The sequence below is a fragment of the Aptenodytes forsteri genome, unplaced genomic scaffold (genome assembly GCF_000699145.1).
Source record: "Aptenodytes forsteri isolate BGI_AS27 unplaced genomic scaffold, ASM69914v1 Scaffold318, whole genome shotgun sequence".
In the NCBI taxonomy this organism is placed as follows: Eukaryota; Metazoa; Chordata; class Aves; order Sphenisciformes; family Spheniscidae; genus Aptenodytes; species Aptenodytes forsteri.
In genome coordinates this window covers 296,336-317,604 of record NW_008794493.1, presented here as the reverse complement: position 1 = coordinate 317,604, position 21,269 = coordinate 296,336, and the positions used below count along the sequence as shown (strand labels likewise).

Sequence of the window (21,269 nt, the reverse complement as noted above, 5' to 3'; positions counted from 1 at the left end):
GCAAGCTCCACAATTTTTCTTCTCTCTGAATATGTATATTTTCAATTATGTATTTGTTTATTATAAATTTTTACTTACCCCAGGCCAAGGTATACCCTATCTAAAAGATGTAATAAGATGTATCTTATGTCTTTAAGATCCTCCCCCCCAAAATTCTGTGCTGGCAGGAAAACTCAGTATAATTCACTAAGTATTCTGAACATCATTGCCTTAGTTCTGAAGTTGCGTTTTGTTATACGTCACTTGATTGAATTTCTCCAATTTAAGTTAAGACATGGCTGTTTATTTTTTTCTTTAAAAAAAATGAATGCACATACCTGAAACCCTGTAGGACCTGGAGGGCCTTGTTCTCCTCTTTCTCCTGCCAGGCCCTACACAAAAGAAAGTAGTAAGTATACAACAGAGGAATATGGCAAGCTCCACAATTTTTCTTCTCTCTGAATATGTATATTTTCAATTATGTATTTGTTTATTATAAATTTTTACTTACCCCAGGCCAAGGTATACCCTATCTAAAAGATGTAATAAGATGTATCTTATGTCTTTAAGATCCTCCCCCCCAAAATTCTGTGCTGGCAGGAAAACACTCAGTATCATTGAAACCAAGGAAGCTAGGAAAATGAACTATAAGAAAATTTTGCTCCTTGCACTATTTTTTTGTAATGGTCAGTAAAAGGAATTAGACTACTATTATATATATTTTTCAATACAAAGCTTCCCATTTTTCTAGGAAAATGCTTTCTTTAAATGATCTTGGGATTTTTTGTTTGGAATCAGCAACTGGCATGAAGATAGGTAAAAATAGAAGCAGAAAGAGCAATGAACGGATGGAGCGACTGGCAGGCAGGCAGAGTGGCAAAAGTTGACTTACTGGTGGGCCAACAGGACCAGAAGGACCAACTTCACCATCTTTACCAGGGGCTCCCTAAATTAAAATGACATAGGAAGAAGTCTTGTATAGTGAACATATATAACAGAAAAGCATCATTTTCTGTAATCATTGCAAATAACAGTCACACTCACTCTCTGTCCTGGGACACCTGCATTGCCTGCTTCTCCAGGTTTTCCAGGATCACCCTAATTTGCAGAAATAAAAATGACTGGTTTTAGATACTGTTTTCAGCCATTAAAATATATGCAAATGTTTGAAGTTAAACAGATCTTGGGTACCGGGTGCCATACTCACACTACTACCCTTTGGCCCAGGAAGGCCCATGCTGCCTGGCTGACCTCTGATTCCTATTGAACCTGCTGGACCTGGACGTCCATCTTCTCCAGGAGCACCCTACAGAGATAAAGCATTTTCCACATTAAATTATAAATATATTTATTCATACGAACCTATTTACCCCTGGAAAGTGTTTGTATATATAAAAAAATAACATTAACCTGGTTTGGTGCTACAGTTACCAGTCGAAATGTCTTTAAAGCAGAAAAGCTTTAGTCACACTGCTGGATTAAACAAATACTATGCAATTATCATCATTGAGCCATTATGTACAAATACTTTATTGTTTCCTTAAAGAGACAGTTAGAAAAGATATTTAGTTCAAAATGGTTTAAAAATATTGCAGCAGCTGCTAAACAACAGACACTGCTACACAGACAAAACTAAAGGAACATTATCTGCACTAATTTTGGAGTCTGCAATCTAAAGTGAACAGTTAGAAGATGAACCTTCAGAAATCAAGAAAACTCAAGTTAATAAAAGTAATTTCAATGAGTTGGGACCTTTGAATTACTGTGGCATTAACTGAAAGGACTAATTTTTGTGTCGCTTACCAAGGGGCCAAGTTTTCCTTCAGGGCCTTGAACACCTGGATTTCCTGTCAAACCCTAAAAACAGGAATAATATTGGTGTTAAGGTTGTGCATATAATTCTAGAACAACAGAGAAATGTAAATAAATCCAAAAGATACGCTCAGTTACTACTATAGTACAAACTTCTCTGTATCAAAGGTCTTCATCCTTGTCTTCACTTTACAGCTTCATCCCCCACTGTCTTTGATCTTCCCTTTTCCTATTCTCCCTTTTCTTGCTTTTACACCTCTTGAGCTTCTCACAGGCTCATCTTTATTTCTGCCAACATTACCCAGTGATCTACATTACATTTTATACTTGCTGCTCCTTTTCTCTCCTTTTGTGGTATTCCAAATTCTTCTCAAATATTTTTCCTGAAAAAAATCTCTAGATGACATGCACCACTCAACTATGTAGGTTATCAATCACCAATTTAATGAAGGTTAGCCTTCAATTAATTTGGCCTTCAGTCCAAGTTATCTGTGGCAACTATGTGCTTTACAAGCACACTTCCTTCAGTTGCATTAGCTAGTCTCAATCAGGGCTATTTCTCCTTTTTCGAAGACAAATGGAACCTGTTGCTTCCCAACATCAGCAAGAAAAAAGACAGGTATTTTGGCCTTTACCCTTTAAGTAGCCCCACTGAAACAAGTCTGTCCTTGTATAACAACTTCTTAATTCTGCAAAGTTCATTGTTGCCTTTTGAAAATGAAAAATGCCATGGTTTATATTGTACTGCTAGTAGTTCCTTACCCTTGCACCCGGGAGGCCAGGTTCACCAGGACGTCCAGGATCTCCCTGACCTCCTTTAGGACCAGAAGAACCTGCTGGACCACGTTCTCCTTGGGCACCCTAGAAAGATACCAATGGGCTATTAAGTTAACAGGTAGAACAGCAACAGTAAGAAATGGTTAAATAAAACAGGTATCTTCTATTAAGGACACATTTTTGCAAACAGAGTTCCAAATCATTAATACTTTTATTACTTTTTTCCCCAAATTATTGCTTAAAAGTTGTCTTTTCCATAAAGCAAATTTATATAAGAATTTTAGAATCCCTCTATTTTTACCAAGAAGTTAGGAATTTACAGAAACATTAGACAAATACATATGTGAGTCACTTCCCTGTGTTATAGCAGTTAGGAAAGCCAAAGACAGACAAGCCCATCTGTTCAAGGGACAAGTCTAGGAAAACTACACCACACACAAAGAAAAGGCCATTTTTCAAATAGTTACCTACTATAGAGCAATACATAAATAGTAGTAGAACAGGTCAACGTCTCTTATCTATTCACATTTCAGCATGAGGGAGCATCAAGTCAGGGACAAGCAAGCAAAGCTGAACATCACAGGAATTGAAAGTGACTTTTCTCAAAAAAATTTTAGTCTCAAAACATTCAGACCCCTTTTTGGCATTTGTCAATTCCTTTTGATCCTGCTTCCAGTGATTTTGAGGGTCTGCCTATTTGCTCAGAAGCAGACATTTTTAACAGAACACTTTCTTTCTATTTATCTGTATGTATGAAAATTTAACAAATGACCCAATAAAAGATGGACACTTTAATTTCATTTACCTTTGGTCCAGGCAAGCCATCAGAACCTGGAAAACCACGGTTACCAGGAGCACCCTAGGAGAAGCCATAGATACAAGATGATTACCTTAATTTTTACATACCTTATTGCAAATAAAGTACTAGATTTATTGTTTGGAGGTTCAGTTTATTTCCTTGCAACTTTCTTACTTCAATACTTTAAACTTAGGGTTTTTACCACTTGGAGTGGTAAAAATATCAATGTTTCATTCATGCATGCTGAACAGCTCCTTCTGTGTGAACAGCCTCATTGAAAGCAAGATGACCATTTGTACAGGGTTAAGCAAAAAATCTGCAGATTACCTCTTCATATCTCCATCATTTCTCCTACCACACTATCCTGTGCACTGAATCCACAAATGAAAATATCCAGTGTAAAAAAATAATACACAGTATTAACTACTGTTAGGAAGATAAAGTTTGGCTACACCCACAACGAAGCTGTAAGAAAATTCATGGTTAGGTCAAGAGGTTTTTCAGCTTAGCAGTGCATCTCTCAAGATATTATTCCTTTGGATCGCTTACCCTCTCTCCAACAGGACCTGGTGGACCTACTGACCCTGGATCACCTCGAGGACCTCTTTTCCCTTCTTCACCTACAGGGCCAATGGGACCCTGGGGACCTTGTGGGCCCTAGTGAAAGTAAAATGTTTTTAAAAAAAATCATCGTTAAGCTCACCACTTCTCAGGTATATTGAAACAGACTGTCTTCTAAACATCAAACATTTTTCCAAATAAAGGAGAAAAAAAAATAGTTAGGTTTTGAATCAGTTAAAAAAATGCAGCTTTTCAGCATCCGCTTTTCTCTTTTACAATGTTTATAAGCTAATATTTCAGTAAGAAGTGCACTGTGAATAAACTGTAATTCTGCAGTTCAGCTGTACAGTGCTTCCTATAATAACCTATTTGCTCAGAGACAATAAATTGTATTTATTATTATCAATTGGACAAGCTGCAAAGGATTCAAAATTCAGTGAGACTCTAGTAGAAATTCTCAAAGGAGAACACATTCAGTGGTAAGGAAACCATTACTTCATCTGTACATTTTTGTCAGTTATTACATGATCATTTAACTAGTGAGAAAGAAAAACTAGACGGTTGACAAGTCAAACTGACTCCAATTCTGCAGAATCACTTTCCTTCCAAAATTCACATGGTTACAGCATAGAATTAGCCATGTTCTCAAATTATCTTTCACAAATATTAGCTGTGGGCTAAACAGCTATTCATACCATAAATGTGTAAAGACTTACATTATTTTAATGTATAAATAAAATGTAATTAATATATACATAACTGCATAAGTATAAAATGCATTAAATGTAAGCTTAAAATAAAAAGGACTTTTTAATTATGATTAGCACATATCCATTTCATATGAGATGAAGAAATTAGAATACACTCATTCTGTGTGCTACAGAAACCTCAGTAGACACACTAATTGGTTTTTCCATCCTTGAGTCCTTTAAGGCCTATATTGGGTAGGTGATTTGTAACATCAAAGGACCTGCTTCGCCATTCATTGTTAGTACTGTCTAGCCAGGTTCACTGTGGTTTGTCTTCCACAATAATTACTCTCATGATTATCAGCATCAGAAGTGCCTTGAAAATTTTAAGAATCTATTCAAAATACTCATACAAGCCTTTGTGATTCCTTTTCATCTTACAAAGCATATGGAGACTTACAGGTTCACCTTTCGGTCCTGCTTCTCCCTTGAAACCTGGGACACCAGGGTCTCCCTGAAAACAAACACATGAATAACAATCATAAGGTTAAAACTCTGCATAAATCATTTGACCATTTTGTATTATGCTATGAAACAGAAAAACATTTCCTAGTTTTGTAACTAGTTGTAGGCAATATAATAGGATGCTTATAGAATGGTTTGTCTTTCCCCTTAGCATGCTTGTTTATGATGATGTTATCAAGACAAAAACCTAAACGAGACAATTTTGGGAGGTAACTGTTACTGTTTGTCAAAGTTTATATAGACACTCTTCCTTCTTAGGCCTTTAAGAAAACAAAACCAGTATTTTGGACACACAGAAAATTCACAAGATCTGAGTCTCAGCATACTCGCTAGCATGCTATTAATTTATTTAAAGGAATTCCACTGCTAATCACTGTTTTAGTTTCATAGAGTGACACATTTGCAAGACATTACGATTTCCACAGAGACAAAGACATCGTTACCGGCTGGCCTCGAATACCAGGTGGGCCAGTACTGCCTTGTGGTCCTGGGGAACCAGGTGGACCTGATAAACCAAGGGGGCCTCCAGTGCCTGGAGATCCCTACAAATAGAAAGAACAGCAAGCACAGTAAGGAAACATAATAAAAATAAGGAAATAAAATAAATTCACTTACACAATTTCTTCAACAGGTGATATGATTACTTACAGTAGGGCCCTTAGCACCTGGGGAACCATCTGTCCCTTCGGTACCCTAAAGATGATGTACCAATCATTAAAATTAATTTTAATGAGGAGGGTATCAATGACAAAAGCAGAAGAAGATAGTTATTTTATCCCCTTTACAAGACCAGACAATAAAGGCTATTAAATAAATACAGCAACATATGATCTACTTGTGCAAATGCTAGTATGGGTAACAAAGCATGCAAGTTAATGTGATTTTTAATCTTTAAGATCTTATGTTTAAGCTTAAGCTTTAAAGTACTTGTAGGATTGAGACTGTATCAAGCTGTGTAACTTTCAGTTTTCCAAGTTGTTTTAATTAATTAATGATAAGTTACTTTCAACAAAATAAGCACTAAACAAATGAATGAGACCTTTCCTTTCCTGGGAAAAAAAGTAGTTTGAGCAAAATTCAGTGTCTATCAAGTGGGGTATTAAAATTCCCTATAAACGAGCAACATGTGCAAGCTGAGCACTGAGGAACTCAATTTAATGTACTTACAGGAAGACCTTGTGATCCAGCTGGGCCCTGTGGACCTGTTTCACCTCTTTGTCCTTGAGGACCTTCAGGACCACGAGGACCTGTTGGACCTGCTTCACCCTAAGATTTCACATGAGAAAACAACTGGAGATTATTTCGCTCTAAAAAGTAGCGCTACAAAGTAACTAAGAAGGAATACTAAGTTTATAAGAGAAAAACAATTCAGGTTTTGAAATAGTTTATTATCCTTAAAATACATTTTTGCTTACCTAATTCTGCTTCTACTACTTCTTTGTGAATGTAAACTTTAAAAGTACAAACAGAATTTTTCCTCTATGTATACAAGGAAACTTTCTACAGAGAAGCAGCATTATATCCACTGGCCCAAATCAGATCAAATATTTTAGATAGACGTCTCTCTCTAAAATCCCAGCATGTATCTGTAATTTGACAACTATCTTTTAGCTTCGTTAACAGCTAAGGCTTAAGATTTAGAAATGATAACACATCTGGGTTTTTTTTGCACAGTACAGATTAACTCCCTGTTGCAGCACTACATCAAATATAAAATGCCTGTAAGATTGGACTGGATGCTCCAATAAAAAAATTCCTCCTGGCATCTCCTTTGAATTTTATCTTCATATGGGAAACTTGCCTTTTGGAACTCATGGCTGTTAATATCACATCTTCATAACTGAAGTCCACATCTTCATCGTATAGTCTGCTTAGCTTTTATGAGTGCAAGGCAGCTATTCCAATTTTACATCATCTGATAATCAAACTTGAAGGTAGCTCCTCCTTTTCAAAAGCTTTCATTGATTCATCATGTGATAGCTTCTCCAAACATTTATTTAGATATTAATTAGTGCTTCACCATACCAAAACATTTTATGACATGCACTAAAAGGTCTATCATTTAATTGTATACATTATGTTAATACTCTTATTAAGACTTGTTTCCAAAAAACTGTTTCGTGAATGTTGCCAGCTTCACAACAACACAAAACTTCTGAGGAACTTGGCTACCTGACTAATTGAGAGTTTCTTCTTGTATAATTTTTTCCTATCATGTTTTAGGAGTGTAAAGGAACAAAGAGGAACAACTGAGTAGAGGGCGAATATAAGAAGTATAAGGAAGCTGTTGTCTTTTCTATCTTTGCAGACATATTCTTAAGGCTAGGAAAACAAAATTGAGCACTTTCTTGAAAAACAAGAGAGGGAAGTCCCACGAAGACAGCGCTGCAGCCAATGAAAGTTTTCCATTTCAGCTCAGTCACAGAGCCACAAAAGGTGGTAATCATCATTTGCTCTATTGTGATGAACTGCAGTACGTCTCTGTTGGGGTTCAGGCATTTGCCTTACCAGTCTAGGTCATCTCAAGAAGTGTTCTCAGCCAAAACTGGAAGTTTCAGCACTAGAAGGTACTGCTTCCATGCTGTCTTAGACTAGTCCTCGCAACTTAACTTGTAATAATGCATCTTGTTACTCGTTGAATATACTGGACTATATTCCTGAGGCACAGCATGACAGTCATCTTATAATCACCCCTTAGCTCAAGCAAAAGTGAAAGTGAAGAAAGTATCCTAACTGTGGTGAATTGCAATTGCTTCATTTGGCTTCTGATTTCTATCTTCCGTCTCAAGGTCTTGATTAAGACTGATTTCACAGCAACTCTTAGGGACCTGTATACATGTCAGTCTGGACTCTGTGTAGTCTAGTACACACTTCTTTAATTGTGTGTTGTTAGACATATTAAAAAGACATTTTTCTTTCATTTTTTACCTTTACACCAGGAGCACCTGGAAAACCTGGAGAACCAGTTATGCCGAGTGGGCCCTATAAAAGACAGACACACAAAGCTGTAATTCTGCAGTTTAGATCACACAGATTAGTATCTAATCACTGCGCAAATATGGTTCTGAGATTAAATGTATTTTTTAGTCATAAAATATTTGTTCATAACAAAACCAAAATAACTATAAATATCATCTTTCTAAGGGATACATATACATTTTATGGAATTGTGGTGCAGTATTTTAATAATGTATTTACCGATTTTAGCAAAGTTACAGCTCTTGATTCAGCTATTAATGCACAAATTGCAATGTACACAGTTGACAACTATTATAGCAATTGTTTTTCAATTTTAGCTTTTAACAAAATATTATATCCTCTTTTTATATCTATGCTACTGTGGTATGGTAATGAAATATCAGATATTATTAAGCAATCACAATGTGTCCTACAGAACGTAGCAAAGGAGAGTTTCAATTCTTTTAAACTTAAAATAGTAATCTAGAAAAAAGAGAAATACAAGCCACATCTACATTGAAACAATTGGGTTGCTAGACAAGATTTTTAAGGTAAGCAAGATGCCAAGTGAAAATATAATTAAAGGCTATGCAACTACATGTCCTGCTTCCTACTCTTCTGCCCCCTTGAGATCCCCAAATTCACAGCCAAATTCTTTTCCAAGCTTTGAAACACAGATTTTGTATCAAATTTTCAAGGCTGTATAGACAAAGATGTACAGCAGAGACAGTTTACTGTTTGGATCTTTGTTCAGAGATAGGCAGGTATTTCTGGAAAAGGAAGTGGAGGAAAGGCTGGGTTATGCCACACCATGAAAGACAATGCTGTGCAGAAGTACATCTTCAGCTTCCAAAACCAGTATAGCTCTTCCCAAATAGCATTATATCTTGAGGTAGTCGATGCTGTATCTAAGAAGGGCTGACAGCTTGAGCAGACCGTAGTATTGATGGGGCTACACTATTTCTGTTTCCAGAGCCTGTTTCAAATTCTTGGTGCATTGCGCTGCAGAGTGTAGGCGCACCTCATGTGGCTGTGAGGACATGAAGTTTGGGCAGGGATGCAAACAGCTGGGGCTGCATTACATGGCAGACTGTCCAAACTCACTAGAAAGCAAACTTCAAATGTATACACTTGAATATACCTGCATGGCATGACACAAACCTTGTTTTGCTAAACAGAAAGACTTCCAATTAAGGGCTTTAGAGTACATTTGTAAATTGTTTCATAATGCCTCTTGTGCTGAACAAGACCTTCAACAGAAGACCTTTCTACTGTATTATAAACTCTCTGGATGGCGGCACGCAGTGGTTATAAATATTCACTACAATGCTGTTCCCAGATGATTCCTCTCTCTCTTTTCCTGATTTTCTCTTTTTGTAAAATATGATGCATACTGTGAAAAAATGTTCTGTGTAATAAAGCTCTGCTGACAAACTTAATAAGAACAATCTGTCCCACTGAGCATTAATTACAGACAATATTTCTGCCATGACCTTGCACTAGATTTCTACAGAACTGATGTAACAGCTCACTAAGTATATTTTTGAAAACCTGTGTCACAAATTGGATCACAAATACATGTCTGCCAAATCTCTCTCTTGATGCAGGAAGAATTCCAGAACTACGGTGTACCACTGCACTGACCCAAATAACAGTGCATTTCATTAACACTTCCTCCAATGAGAAACATATGCATTAAGTACCAGTATCTCCCTTGTGACACTACATGGGATTTTACCAAAAATGTTAGCCAACTAATTATCATGTCCAGTGAAGCTGAGCTCATATTTTATGCCAAAGAAAAATGTCAAGCTTCACGTAGAATTTCATAGCTTGGGACCCAGCTTTTTTTAACTTTGTAATTTGTTTTCAATACTGAAAAATCTTTTTATTGTTTGAAAGTTTCTTCCAACAAGTCACCCTTCTTTCATGATATACTAAATTATTGAGTTTTGCCGCTTTTAGACACTTACACTCATTTTTTGAGCTTCTAGTACAGTTAATTATTTCTTAATGAAGCTTTTAATAAAACATTTTTCATTAAGATGACACAGGTAAATTAATTTTTCTCAGGACATATCACTATTAAATAAAGAGCATGCACAGAATGAAATTTTAATTGCAGGCAGGTGTGTTTTGGGGTTTTGAGGGGGTTTTTTTGGTGTGGTGGTTTGGGGGGGGGGGCCTGGGTTTTTTTTGTTGTTTTGTTTTTTTTAATTTGAACATCACAAAGTGGTGAAGGCTCAGGTTGGCTACATCAACAGACACAAACTGTCAACCACGTCCTAGAAGTAATGCTTTCAAAAAAAGCAAACAAAAAAGAATACCACACTTCTAAAGTGGAAGCTGGCCTCGCACAAACAGTATGAAGTCATCATAAGCTTTCATTTGCAAAAGAAACACATAATTAACTGTACGTATGTGAATAATCCCACTGGCTTCCTAATACTCATGTGAATTCACTCAAATGCATTTGGCAAATGCACCGTGAGATTGGATTGCAGGATTGAAACCATCACCCTTTGATACACCAACATCCACAGTTTAAACCGCCACAGTCATCTTCAGCCCTGTTGCAATCATGTGAGAACTTCTACAGTCACACATACCAGGCTTTCTCAGTTTGGCAGATGTTCACACATAGGCTTCTGGTTCTTCAGCTCAATATGTGACTGTCTATAATTAAAAGGCTATCTTTTACATGTTTTGTAATGGATCAATTGCAGATAGCAAGTTCTGCTATCAGTGAGTGGCATTTCTTCTTGCTGAGACTGGGTACAACTCATTTGCCAACCTTGTATGTGAAGGAAGATAATATGCAATTATAAACTGTTTTATATTACAGTGCATATCTTTAAGACACTTATCTCCCTACAATATGGATCCCACTTCATAAAAGCAGCAAAGCATCACCTCTCCAGGGAAGAGGCCCCTCCTCTGCAAATTAAAACCTTTAGATGAAGCAAACTACAGAGTATCGTTTCTCAGAGGACAGCGCTAAAGCTAAATTGAGTAGAACTAGGAATCGCTTGCAGATAATTCCAGGTGCACTTAACTGTTACCAGCAACTGCCAACAATTTTTTTGTACTTCTTTTGGTAGTGTCAAAAGGCAAGTGGGAAATATAAGGTGAAAAAAATAAGTGATTAAGAAACTTACCATTGGCCCTGGCTTCCCAGGCATACCATGCTGGCCACGTCCACCCTAAACATGAAAATAGACAAGATAGAATATTCAGAAGTACTCTAACTAAATTTTTTATTTATTTATTGTTAGTATTTGTGATAACATCCATACATACTAAAGCGATCAAAGAAATGCTGGATTGCAGAGCCCTCCAAACACTGGCATGGAAAACTTCTGGAAGAAATTATGCTCTTCTTCAAGTTAGTGGATTTCTCTATTTTCAGAGAGGCCACTATTTTGACAGTGTCATTGTATGGAGCACAGAACATAAATAGATCACATAGAAGTCATGGGGAGAAATGCCAGAAAAAACAGTACTTGACACTGGACGTAAAGCAACAGAAAGAAATTTCTACTCAAATATGATCTCATGTCAAGGCTAATCCCTCTTTTTGCTGAAAAGCAAAATATTTTTTAAGATGACAGCTTTATTACCTGGAATTAAATTAAAAGACTTAATTTAAATTGAAATTCTAAACTTTCATTTTAAACTTTTTTCCAGACAAAATCAATACATATTCTTTCTAGTTCAGTAATTTTTGGTGAAAACAGCCTCCCAAGAGAAATTTCACAGAAACAAAGATGTTATTTTTGTATCACAGAAGAAAGTGTTGTGAGGGTATTTGGCCTCATGGGCAGCTCTGGTATGAGAAATTACCATACAGCTAGCATCCTCCTTTTAAAACTGTCTTTGACTTTTGAAATTTATAGTAAAGGTCTCATCCCACAAAACTGCTTAGCCCTAACTTTCTTAAGCTACAGCAGAACTCACCACAGAAGTGACTAGCAGTCACATGAATAAACACTTTCAGGCTCAGGGATTTAAATTTAAGTAAAACAAGGTAAGAATTACAAGGAGAAAGAAGGAAGATCCTACTTACAGGGGCACCCTGTGGTCCAATTCGACCTCTTTCTCCTGGCATTCCTCTAGGTCCCTTGAAGAGAGAACAAAAAGTGCATTATTTAGGAGCTCATAATGGCAGAATAACAAAAAGGGGAAAACATAGTTCACTTGATTTTTTTCCCCCAGTAGTGGAGAGAATACATGCCACCCCCTCTTTTTTTCCCCCACTTCTTTTTCTTTGCTTTTTACTTTTTTTTTTTTTTTAAACATACTTGACTTTTCCTTTGTTTCAAACAAGTTTTGCACTGCATCGCTCTTCAGCGATTTTCTGCTCAGTCTTCTTTATTTAACAAGAACATGATTAGGTTCACTGAGACTACAAGCGTGATCAGGACAGATGATGCGAACAACAGTTACAGAACCAAGGTTTTTTTTTTTTCCTTCTGCAGGTGTAGCTTATCTTGTCCTATAGCAGGAAAGAAGTAGCAGCTTACATAAATCCTTGCAGCCTCACAGGCTTGTCCAGTGGAAATTTAATAGACTGTAATTTCTCTTTCCCTGTTCCAACAATATTTCCAGTTTTAAACACGTTAGTATAAATTCTGTATATACTCACCAGGGTCAATAATGAAATCTCATTTACTACGTCTCATTCACAAACCAGGTTCCACTTCAGGGATATTACATTCTGCATGACACAAGATAGTGCTTCGCAGAGAGATGTCATTATCTGATATCAGAAAGGTGCTTTACTTCCAGAAGCACTGCTGAGAGTCGATTTTTGGCATGTTACACTGCTCACAAGTATTCAGTTGTCCAAAACCACATCTGAGTGAAAACTACTCTGAGAAAAAGTTTCTCCGTTTCACTTCCATGTCATGCATGCTTATCCTCACCATAACCTCCAAAATCCTCTGTCCATGGTTTTCTTAGCTAGTGCATTTCTGACCTAGTTTATTCCACTTCTATCTCAGAGCAACCTAAACCAGTTTTTCTCATGTTGAAATCACTCCATATGAAGCATCAACATCTAAAAAAAAATTTAGTCACCCTACACTTACATGAGTAGGTAGACAATCACAAAACCTACATTCAGGTTTCTGTTGAGCCTTCTGATTTATCGTTATTATCTATGGCTGTGAACTGCGAAGAACAACAGCTTATAGTGGACCAAATTTACTGTTAGTGCAATAGAAAACAAAGCCTTAATTAAGAGAAAGTTCAACTTCATGACATCAAGTACAGACATCAAAACCTTAAAATTCCTATTGGCAATAGCATTTACAATCTTAAAGCCAATTCTGTAATATCCAATGCACATGACACTCACTAGAGGTCCCGTTGCACCCATGGCACCTGTTGGTCCGGATTCGCCCTAGAAATGGAAATGAAATGACACAATTAGAGGAAACGGGTTAGAGGAAAATGGAGTTACATGTTTCCTCCCTGTCCTCCGTACTTAGGTTAGACCTAAGAGGCAGATTTGCAGTCACCTGTGTACATCAAGGGCACTGTTTCCCATGCTGATGGGAAATGCCATATTTACATATCTCAATGAAGCAGATTTAACTCCTACCTGTTCTAGCTAACAGCCCACACCACCTGCTGCACTGTTTCTACCAAGTCTCCTTGGTAGCAGTTACCACTGCTTTGAGCTGAAGTTGCAAGTGTGCTGCAGTACCAGTGAGGGTCAAAAATTCTAAGAGAATAAAATTGTTAGGTGAAAAATAGTCAGTTTGATATTTGAGTCTCTCTCCTCTCCAACACCTGTTTCTTTTAAGCCAATCTCTAGCATGGTAATCAAAAGAGGAGAGTCAGGTTTTAGTTATGCATTGCTATATATATTACATTACATTACATCATATTATATTATATTAAAAATGTTGGAAAACTGTTTTTCCTCTCTCAGCTTGGTCACATAAAGCCAACAAGAACCACAAACTGTCCAAGTGGAAAATTGCAAGATGTGCACGGGCTCTTTGTTAACACTTTGTTGTCTTCGGTATTACATAGGTGTCACAGACAGACCACAGTCAATTCACCTAGTGATACCTTACAGGCCTAAAACTAAGCCCCAGCTGAAGTTGTCACTGGCACTATTGAACTCTCTTCCTGTATAAAGCCCAGACATGTCATTGTATAGCAGTTCATGTGGATCAAACACACAGTAAAAATGGACAATTCCACATAGCCTCTCCACTCCGTACAAGTAGCACTGCCAGGAGAGGGTACAAAGCTGTGTTCGAAAGATCTACTATCTTTCATTATTTTGGCATTATAGAAAACATGCTTATGCATTTAGTTCTTTGGGCCATGAAAATACCTTTGCCCCAGCTGCTCCAATTTCACCTTTTGGACCGTCAAGTCCTTTCAATCCCTGTAAGAGTTATAAAAATATGGAGGAATTATATTTATATATGTACACACACAGAGCATTCTTACTATTACTGTTAAAATAACTCGATACTGAAGTGTTAAGAATTGATCTGAGGTGGCAAGAGCAAGAAAGGAAAAAAAATAAAGAAGAAAAAACCCAGATGGAATAAAGTTTTTAAACATTTCCTAAATGGAAACCATTTGTACAAGGTACGTTTCCTTGGATTTGGTTTCCTTTTTAAAACAAGAACGTTTAAAAAAAAATCCTAAAACAACAAGGAGGAGGTTCTATTTATTCCTCCCTGAAGTAAAATTCTGGCCAGAAAACTTGGTAATTTGTAATCACGCCATGTTGCAAACATATCCACCTCTCAAGTTCCCCACCCTAATGCAAGACTTGCCAACAAAGTGAGAGAACTGTCAGGTTTGTGCCTCCTGAAGCTTGGCAGGGCTCATGAAAGCTCCTTCCAGATTCCCAGATCATTTGAAAATAGAGTGAAGAAAGCACTAGAGAATATAATACAGAGGTCAGCTTAAAGGGGAATAGTGTTGATTTTCTGCAAGGCCCTCTCTCTCAAATGACAGTGATTCTGCTGCAATTGGCAGGACTAAAAGTGTAGTCAAATTCACCACTAATACAAAAGAAGTTGAGTATCTTTATACTGAAACTGCCTGGAAACATCATCTATAAGGAGTGGGAAAATCTTCTTTCTTACCCTGTGACCCTTGAGACCTGGGAGACCAGGAGCACCAGGAAAGCCTCGAGGCCCCTAAGTAGGAAAAAGAAAAAAACAAATAAAACCCTTATTTCTGCAGATAAACCTAGCGATAATGCTGCTAACAGGGAAGAGGGTAGCAGCATTAATACTAATCCTCCTAACACTCCTTCACCTTGGTGACATAATATAGTGAGCAGGTCAGAGATGATACAGCATAACATGCTATGAAGTTAGACAGTCTCAGCATTATGTACATTTTCACTGATATTAAAAGCTTTATTGTTTACATTGGTGTATGATCAAACCTCAAACAGAAGTAATGACTAGTGGTAGATCAAGTTTTGAAGCTTAACGTGAAGAAACTTTAATTAAACAGAGATCGAAACTCAGAGCTATCATTCAAAATAAAACAGCAACTGAGACCAAACTGCAAATTGTACATGTTCTTTCAGAATATGTCAGTCAAGCAGCATGATAAACAACTGCTATTAAAACACATTTAATAATTAAACCAAAGTTGCCTTGCACTTAGTTTCCTACCAAGTTTCCCGATTTCTCTTTCAGGAAAGACTAAGTAATGGAAGGGAGCTAAATGCCTCGTGTTAGAATATTGGTCACATGAAGTTATAATGGAAATCACATTAACACCTTCATACTCTCAGATAACAACAATTCAGCAAACTGTTTAAACATATCATTTCTTCCTTTATGGTACCTCTGAACCAAAGTTCTCAAAAAGATTACAGTTCATACCTTTCAGCATAGCGAAAAAATCATGAAGATATATTATAGAAAATGAAGCATCACAAAGCAACACTGATATTCAGAGAAACGAAAAAGAACATCTGAGGTCTCAGCATTAGAGAGGAGAACTTCACATATAGACAAGCTGTCTCCTTGTTAGCATCAAGGAACGTAAGAAAGGTCTTTGTCTTCCAATAGCCAATTATATGGATAATGTTTGATCATAAGGTTTAAGGCAATAGTTAATTGTATGGATAATGTTTGATCATAAAGTTCAATGGGAAATTACTCCAGAGTTTGTGGACTCCTAAAGGGAAAATTACTTTATAAAGGTATGAAATTTCTGAAATGAATATATTAGGTTACTTGAAATGATTTATACTCCATGAGTTTCTCAGTGAAGGATAATCTCTGTTGTCATACAAGGTCTTGCATGTAAATTTGATATTGTACAAATTATGCTTGTTCAGACTGAATGTAGCCTATAAAAACTATTCATTTGGTCTGTGCTCAGTGGTATACGTATATCAGCTTATACAACCAGGGCAATGAAATGATGAAGCACACACATGGGACAAGTCACATGGCAAGAAGGCAAATCATGTACAAGGGGAAACAGCCATCGGGTATCTCCCTAGCAGTCTATGGGCCTTGTCATTGATCAAGACACGGCACACTTCTCTGATAAACTATCAGGGTATTCTTTACATGGTGTTCTCTAATGGTGTTCTCTACAGTGCTATGCAATTGCAGCAAACTCTTAATGAGATTTTGTGTGTGTGTGTGTGTGTGTGTGTGCAGTTGCAGTACTCCTTTCCTTCATTAGAAAGCCTTCTAAAAGATGATTTTGTTGAGCAAAACAGCTTGATCTGAACAGAACAATACTCCACAGACTACATTTGCCTCAAGCAGCTTACAAAACATTGTCTTTGATCCATAAAACTTAGGAGGAAAGCTTAGGAAACAACACTGCCTTGTTAAAAAAATCATTTCTCTCTCCAAGAGATCGTATCTCCAGTTGCTAACAAAATTGCCAGGCAGGAACTGGACGCTTAAAAAGAAAAGGAGGCAGCTTAAGAGATGATGTGTATCAGGTGGCTTCAGTTCTGGGATTTATCTGTCCCCTTTTCAGCCACACTACAGCTCCCTTCCAGGTACAGAAACTTGACTAATGAAGGTGGAACTCTTAATATGGGCCAAAATTACATAAGATGATAAAATTACGTCATTTTATCATCCGATATACCTGTTTTCTTTTATTTCTAGAGTAAACCATGACAAGTGTTCTCTGCAGTACAAGTACGTATTATTTAGAAATCTTTTAATCACATTTGCCTATTGAAAATGTATATAAAAATGAATTATATACATCTATGATACAATCCCCTCTTCCCCTGCCCTCAGACTGACTGTTATAAAGGCAAACAGTGCCACCCCAACTTGACATCATTTTGTAGTCTCTGAGCACTTCCTGCACATGATTGTGAATCACCATGTGAACTACTGGGAAATGGAGTACAACTTGTACGTACTGTCATCTGTTTTATGCATATTTCATCTATGAAACAGTTGAAATGTGCACCCGTGAAATTACTCTCAGGATTAACTCAAGGACTTTCGAATCACCTGTTTGGTTCTGAGCTATCACACCGATCTGGATCATTAGAGTAAGCTAACACAAGTACTTCCGAAATTGAATGGCAGAGCTTTGCACTCATTATTAAAGAGAGAGTGATGACATAAGTATGATTATTTTGCTAAAATGTAAATAATCGTGCTCTTACTGGAGATCCTGGAAATCCAGGCTCACCGGATTGTCCTGGTCTACCAGGTTCACCCTAAGGAAAGAAAAAAAAAAAAAAAAAGGAACACATGAAAATAGCAAATGTGAAAATTAACTTCTCTTATCATTCTTCCATTCAAACAAATGAGGACATTCACATCAGTATTATATATCTTCTCTTTACTGCAACAGTTTCAGTGATATAAATCAACCGCACACATGACTAGCAATGTGCATTAGACACATTAACTTAAAAAAGGTTCTTAACGAAGATCTGCGGGAACTGAACACCGAGTCCAAAATGCACCTCAGCATCACAAGATGGCGCTGCAAGGTAGTTTTCCTGTGAATTAATGAGGCAACCTTTTGTCATCCTCACGCAGAGTCAAATTACTTTAATTATTCAAAAGTCCTCCAGAGTCACAACCAAACATTCTTTTATATGCATCAATAAGTTCAAATACATCCAGGACTCTGGGCTGCAGGAATATGAAAGGCTTCAGAAAAAATAGTTTCTGGACAGAGAGAAGGTAAAGTGCTTCACAAATGCAATTAAAGAAACCCATACATACATTGGAAGTGGAGGAAGTTCTTAGAGTAGTATCAGGATTTGGCTTCACTGCACTGAGAGTTAACTGTTTCCAAAGATTCTTATAACTCTTCGTACAGTTTAATGGGAAAGCAAATGTTACACAAGCTATGGTAATTTTTATACTAAAATATCCAGCAACTTCAGCTTTCAACTCATTTCCAAGTTATAAATTACAATTCAGATGGATTTAGTGTGCTTTGCAAACAAATAATATACGTCTACTGGTAAACTCTTAGGCTATTGTTGTGCAGTACATATATACTTATGCAACATAATACATACATCTTACATATATGTGTACATACATGGATAGAGTCATAAAATCAGTTACGAGTATAATAAATTATTAAGAAGTTAATTTTTTTTTTTAATACTATAATTTTGTTGTCCAGATCCAGGTGAATGTTATCATTACAGTTCTTCTAACTCATCATGCTATCCCAAAGAGAGGAGATGCCTCCAATTGCCCCCTCTTAACTGTGGTATATTACTATTTTTGATTTCAAGAAAAACATCTCAGTTGAAGAACTGGCTGAGGCAAGAAAAAATAAAGAGCCAGTGCTTAAACCTTAGGTATGACGGTGACGTGTAAGGAAAAGATAGGAGAGTTTTGAAGAGGGTTGCTAAGATTTATAGTTATGACACTGCACTTAATGAGAAGTATGATTACAAAGAAAAGTAAATAGATAAAAGTAGTTACAACAGGCACATCTGCTAGTTAGTCACTGTCTTAAAGATGCCAATATTTGTTTTATTAAAAATAAAACAAAATACAAAGAATAACAAACTTACATCTTCACCAGGTTTGCCTGGAGGTCCCTCTGGTCCACGAGAACCAACTGGACCCTAAGAAATAAATATATTTGTTGAGAAGTCAATTTAGCCATCACTAAAATATCTATTTGCTCCATTTCAAAGTCTGGTTTTATAAAAACAGATGTAGAAAATGGATGATTTTATGCCTAAGCACACTTGCTTAATTTTGTAGTGCTCTTTCTAACCATCCTACCCCTAAGAAACCTGCATTATGTGAGCTAAAAACATAGGATGGATTCTTTAGGAGAAAAAAAATACATTAGAAGTCACAGTTGCTGTTGTTCCAAGTCTCTGGCTCTTGCTTTTATTTTTTAATAATTTTATTGCCTCCAAAAAATAAATATTCTCATCACCCTTTATGTAAGTTACACTACCAGGTATGGTTTTACCAGTGCTTAACCATCCTCTGGTCTGTGCTGGAAAAGTAATAATGATTGTTTATACTATAATCATTATTATGCATGTTCAAAACAATTCAAAATTCACTGATTCAGGACCACATGCTTTGAACACCACAACTCTTGACTGAAGTTACTTAATAGCTTCAGCTGAGACAACACAAAGAAAAAATCTGTTCTCAAGTAAGGAGGTATATGTATTGTTTGCAATTTTATTGTAGAAATGTTTGTATTTATTGGTCTTACCATAGGTCCTGGATCCCCAGGTTCACCAGGTGGGCCTGTGGGGCCAGCACCACCCTAAAATTAACCAAAGATGAATATAGTGACAAATTCCAGAAAGTAAAAATATAAGGATATAAATTAAAATCCATGATCAGGAAAATCACAGCCCATGGGACAGTCTGGATTCTAATTCAGAACCAGTTCACATTGCAAAATGAGTGAAAGTTGGATACCAAAATCCCTCAATCTTTATATAAGTCCTGTGCCATACACAAATCCCACTGGAAACTTAACACCATGCCAATACTGAAACCAGAACAATTACCATTTTCATTGCTGTTCCCTCATTAAAAAAAATGTGTGTTGGGCTAAAACCTTGTTAAAGGTCTAATAAATTGTTCTTTCTGAGTTAATTTTTGTGTATAGAGTACATCTGGAGCAGAGCTCTTGAGAACAGCATGTTTAGATTCACCTCTAGATGAAGATGCATTCATCCATGCGTCACTGTAGATGGACAATGCCTCAGAGATGCAAACACACACCAGTTACTATGTGCTTTGCCTTCATCTCTGGCCAACTATCTTAAATCCCCTGAGGTGAAGTACTTACTTGTTTTCCTTGGAGACCTTGAGGACCTCTTGGACCCACTGGACCCTATTGAAAACATAACTTGTTACACACTGGAAAACACCCTTCCCCAAGTCACATTCATTCTACAAAGACAGCAAAATGGCCTGATAGAAATGTTATCTTGGAGGTCACTATGGTCAAACCCTCGGAAAGGCTTTTACTCAGGAGACAGGTGTTATGAAATACAAAAGTACATAGAATGGAAATCTTCAAGCTCAAAAAGCCACAGCAGTGTAAATTCATTAACAGCTGAAAATACGGGCTTGCTTGCTTTCTGGAACCTCACAGTCTCAGGAATCAGTCAGAATAACCAGGTTGCCTGCATACCTCCACTGAAAAAAAATGTAATAACAGAGTAGAGTTGGGGGGAATGGTCTTCCCTTGAAGGGAATCTCATACTCAGATTAATCTCATAATGGAATCAATGACAAAATAAATTCATGCTGCTGTTCTCAGCCATGCACAGCAACAAGCTGCAACGGAAGGACATATTTTAATGAATCATACAAACCACCAAAACAGCTTCCAAACATTTGTGGTTTGTTACAGAACATTCAGATTTCCCCTTGTCCTGGTTTCGGCTGGGATAGGGTTAATTTTCTTCCCAGTAGCTGGCATAGTGCTGTGTTTTGGATTTAGCATGAGAATAATGTTGATAACACACCAATGTTTTAGTTGTTGTTAAGCAGTGCTTACACTAGTCAAGGACTTTTCAGTTTCTCATGCCCTGCCAGAGAGAAGCTGGGAGGGGGCACAGCCAGGACAGCTGACCCAAACTGGCCAAAGGGATATTCCATACCATAGGACGTCATGCTCAGTACATAAACTGGGGGAAAGCTGGCCGGGGGGGCCGCTGC

At 37.0% G+C, this 21,269-nt stretch overlaps 1 protein-coding gene across 1 annotated transcript in view; it reads right to left on the bottom strand.

Moving 5' to 3' along the window:
* Positions 1–21,269, bottom strand: part of COL5A2 (collagen type V alpha 2 chain) — a 113,571-nt gene that overhangs the window by 22,405 nt on the left and 69,897 nt on the right. The window contains exons 9-30 of the mRNA XM_009290962.1: positions 20,392–20,436; positions 19,804–19,857; positions 19,136–19,189; positions 17,753–17,806; positions 15,222–15,275; positions 14,453–14,506; positions 13,460–13,504; positions 12,167–12,220; positions 11,259–11,303; positions 8,071–8,124; positions 6,310–6,408; positions 5,791–5,835; positions 5,586–5,684; positions 5,078–5,131; positions 3,917–4,024; positions 3,374–3,427; positions 2,554–2,652; positions 1,783–1,836; positions 1,187–1,285; positions 1,024–1,077; positions 872–925; positions 318–371 (exon numbers count right to left, since the gene is read on the bottom strand). Coding sequence (XP_009289237.1) covers positions 318–371; positions 872–925; positions 1,024–1,077; positions 1,187–1,285; positions 1,783–1,836; positions 2,554–2,652; positions 3,374–3,427; positions 3,917–4,024; positions 5,078–5,131; positions 5,586–5,684; positions 5,791–5,835; positions 6,310–6,408; positions 8,071–8,124; positions 11,259–11,303; positions 12,167–12,220; positions 13,460–13,504; positions 14,453–14,506; positions 15,222–15,275; positions 17,753–17,806; positions 19,136–19,189; positions 19,804–19,857; positions 20,392–20,436 — 1,386 coding nt within the window. The remainder of the gene's footprint in view (positions 1–317; positions 372–871; positions 926–1,023; positions 1,078–1,186; positions 1,286–1,782; positions 1,837–2,553; positions 2,653–3,373; positions 3,428–3,916; positions 4,025–5,077; positions 5,132–5,585; positions 5,685–5,790; positions 5,836–6,309; positions 6,409–8,070; positions 8,125–11,258; positions 11,304–12,166; positions 12,221–13,459; positions 13,505–14,452; positions 14,507–15,221; positions 15,276–17,752; positions 17,807–19,135; positions 19,190–19,803; positions 19,858–20,391; positions 20,437–21,269) is intronic.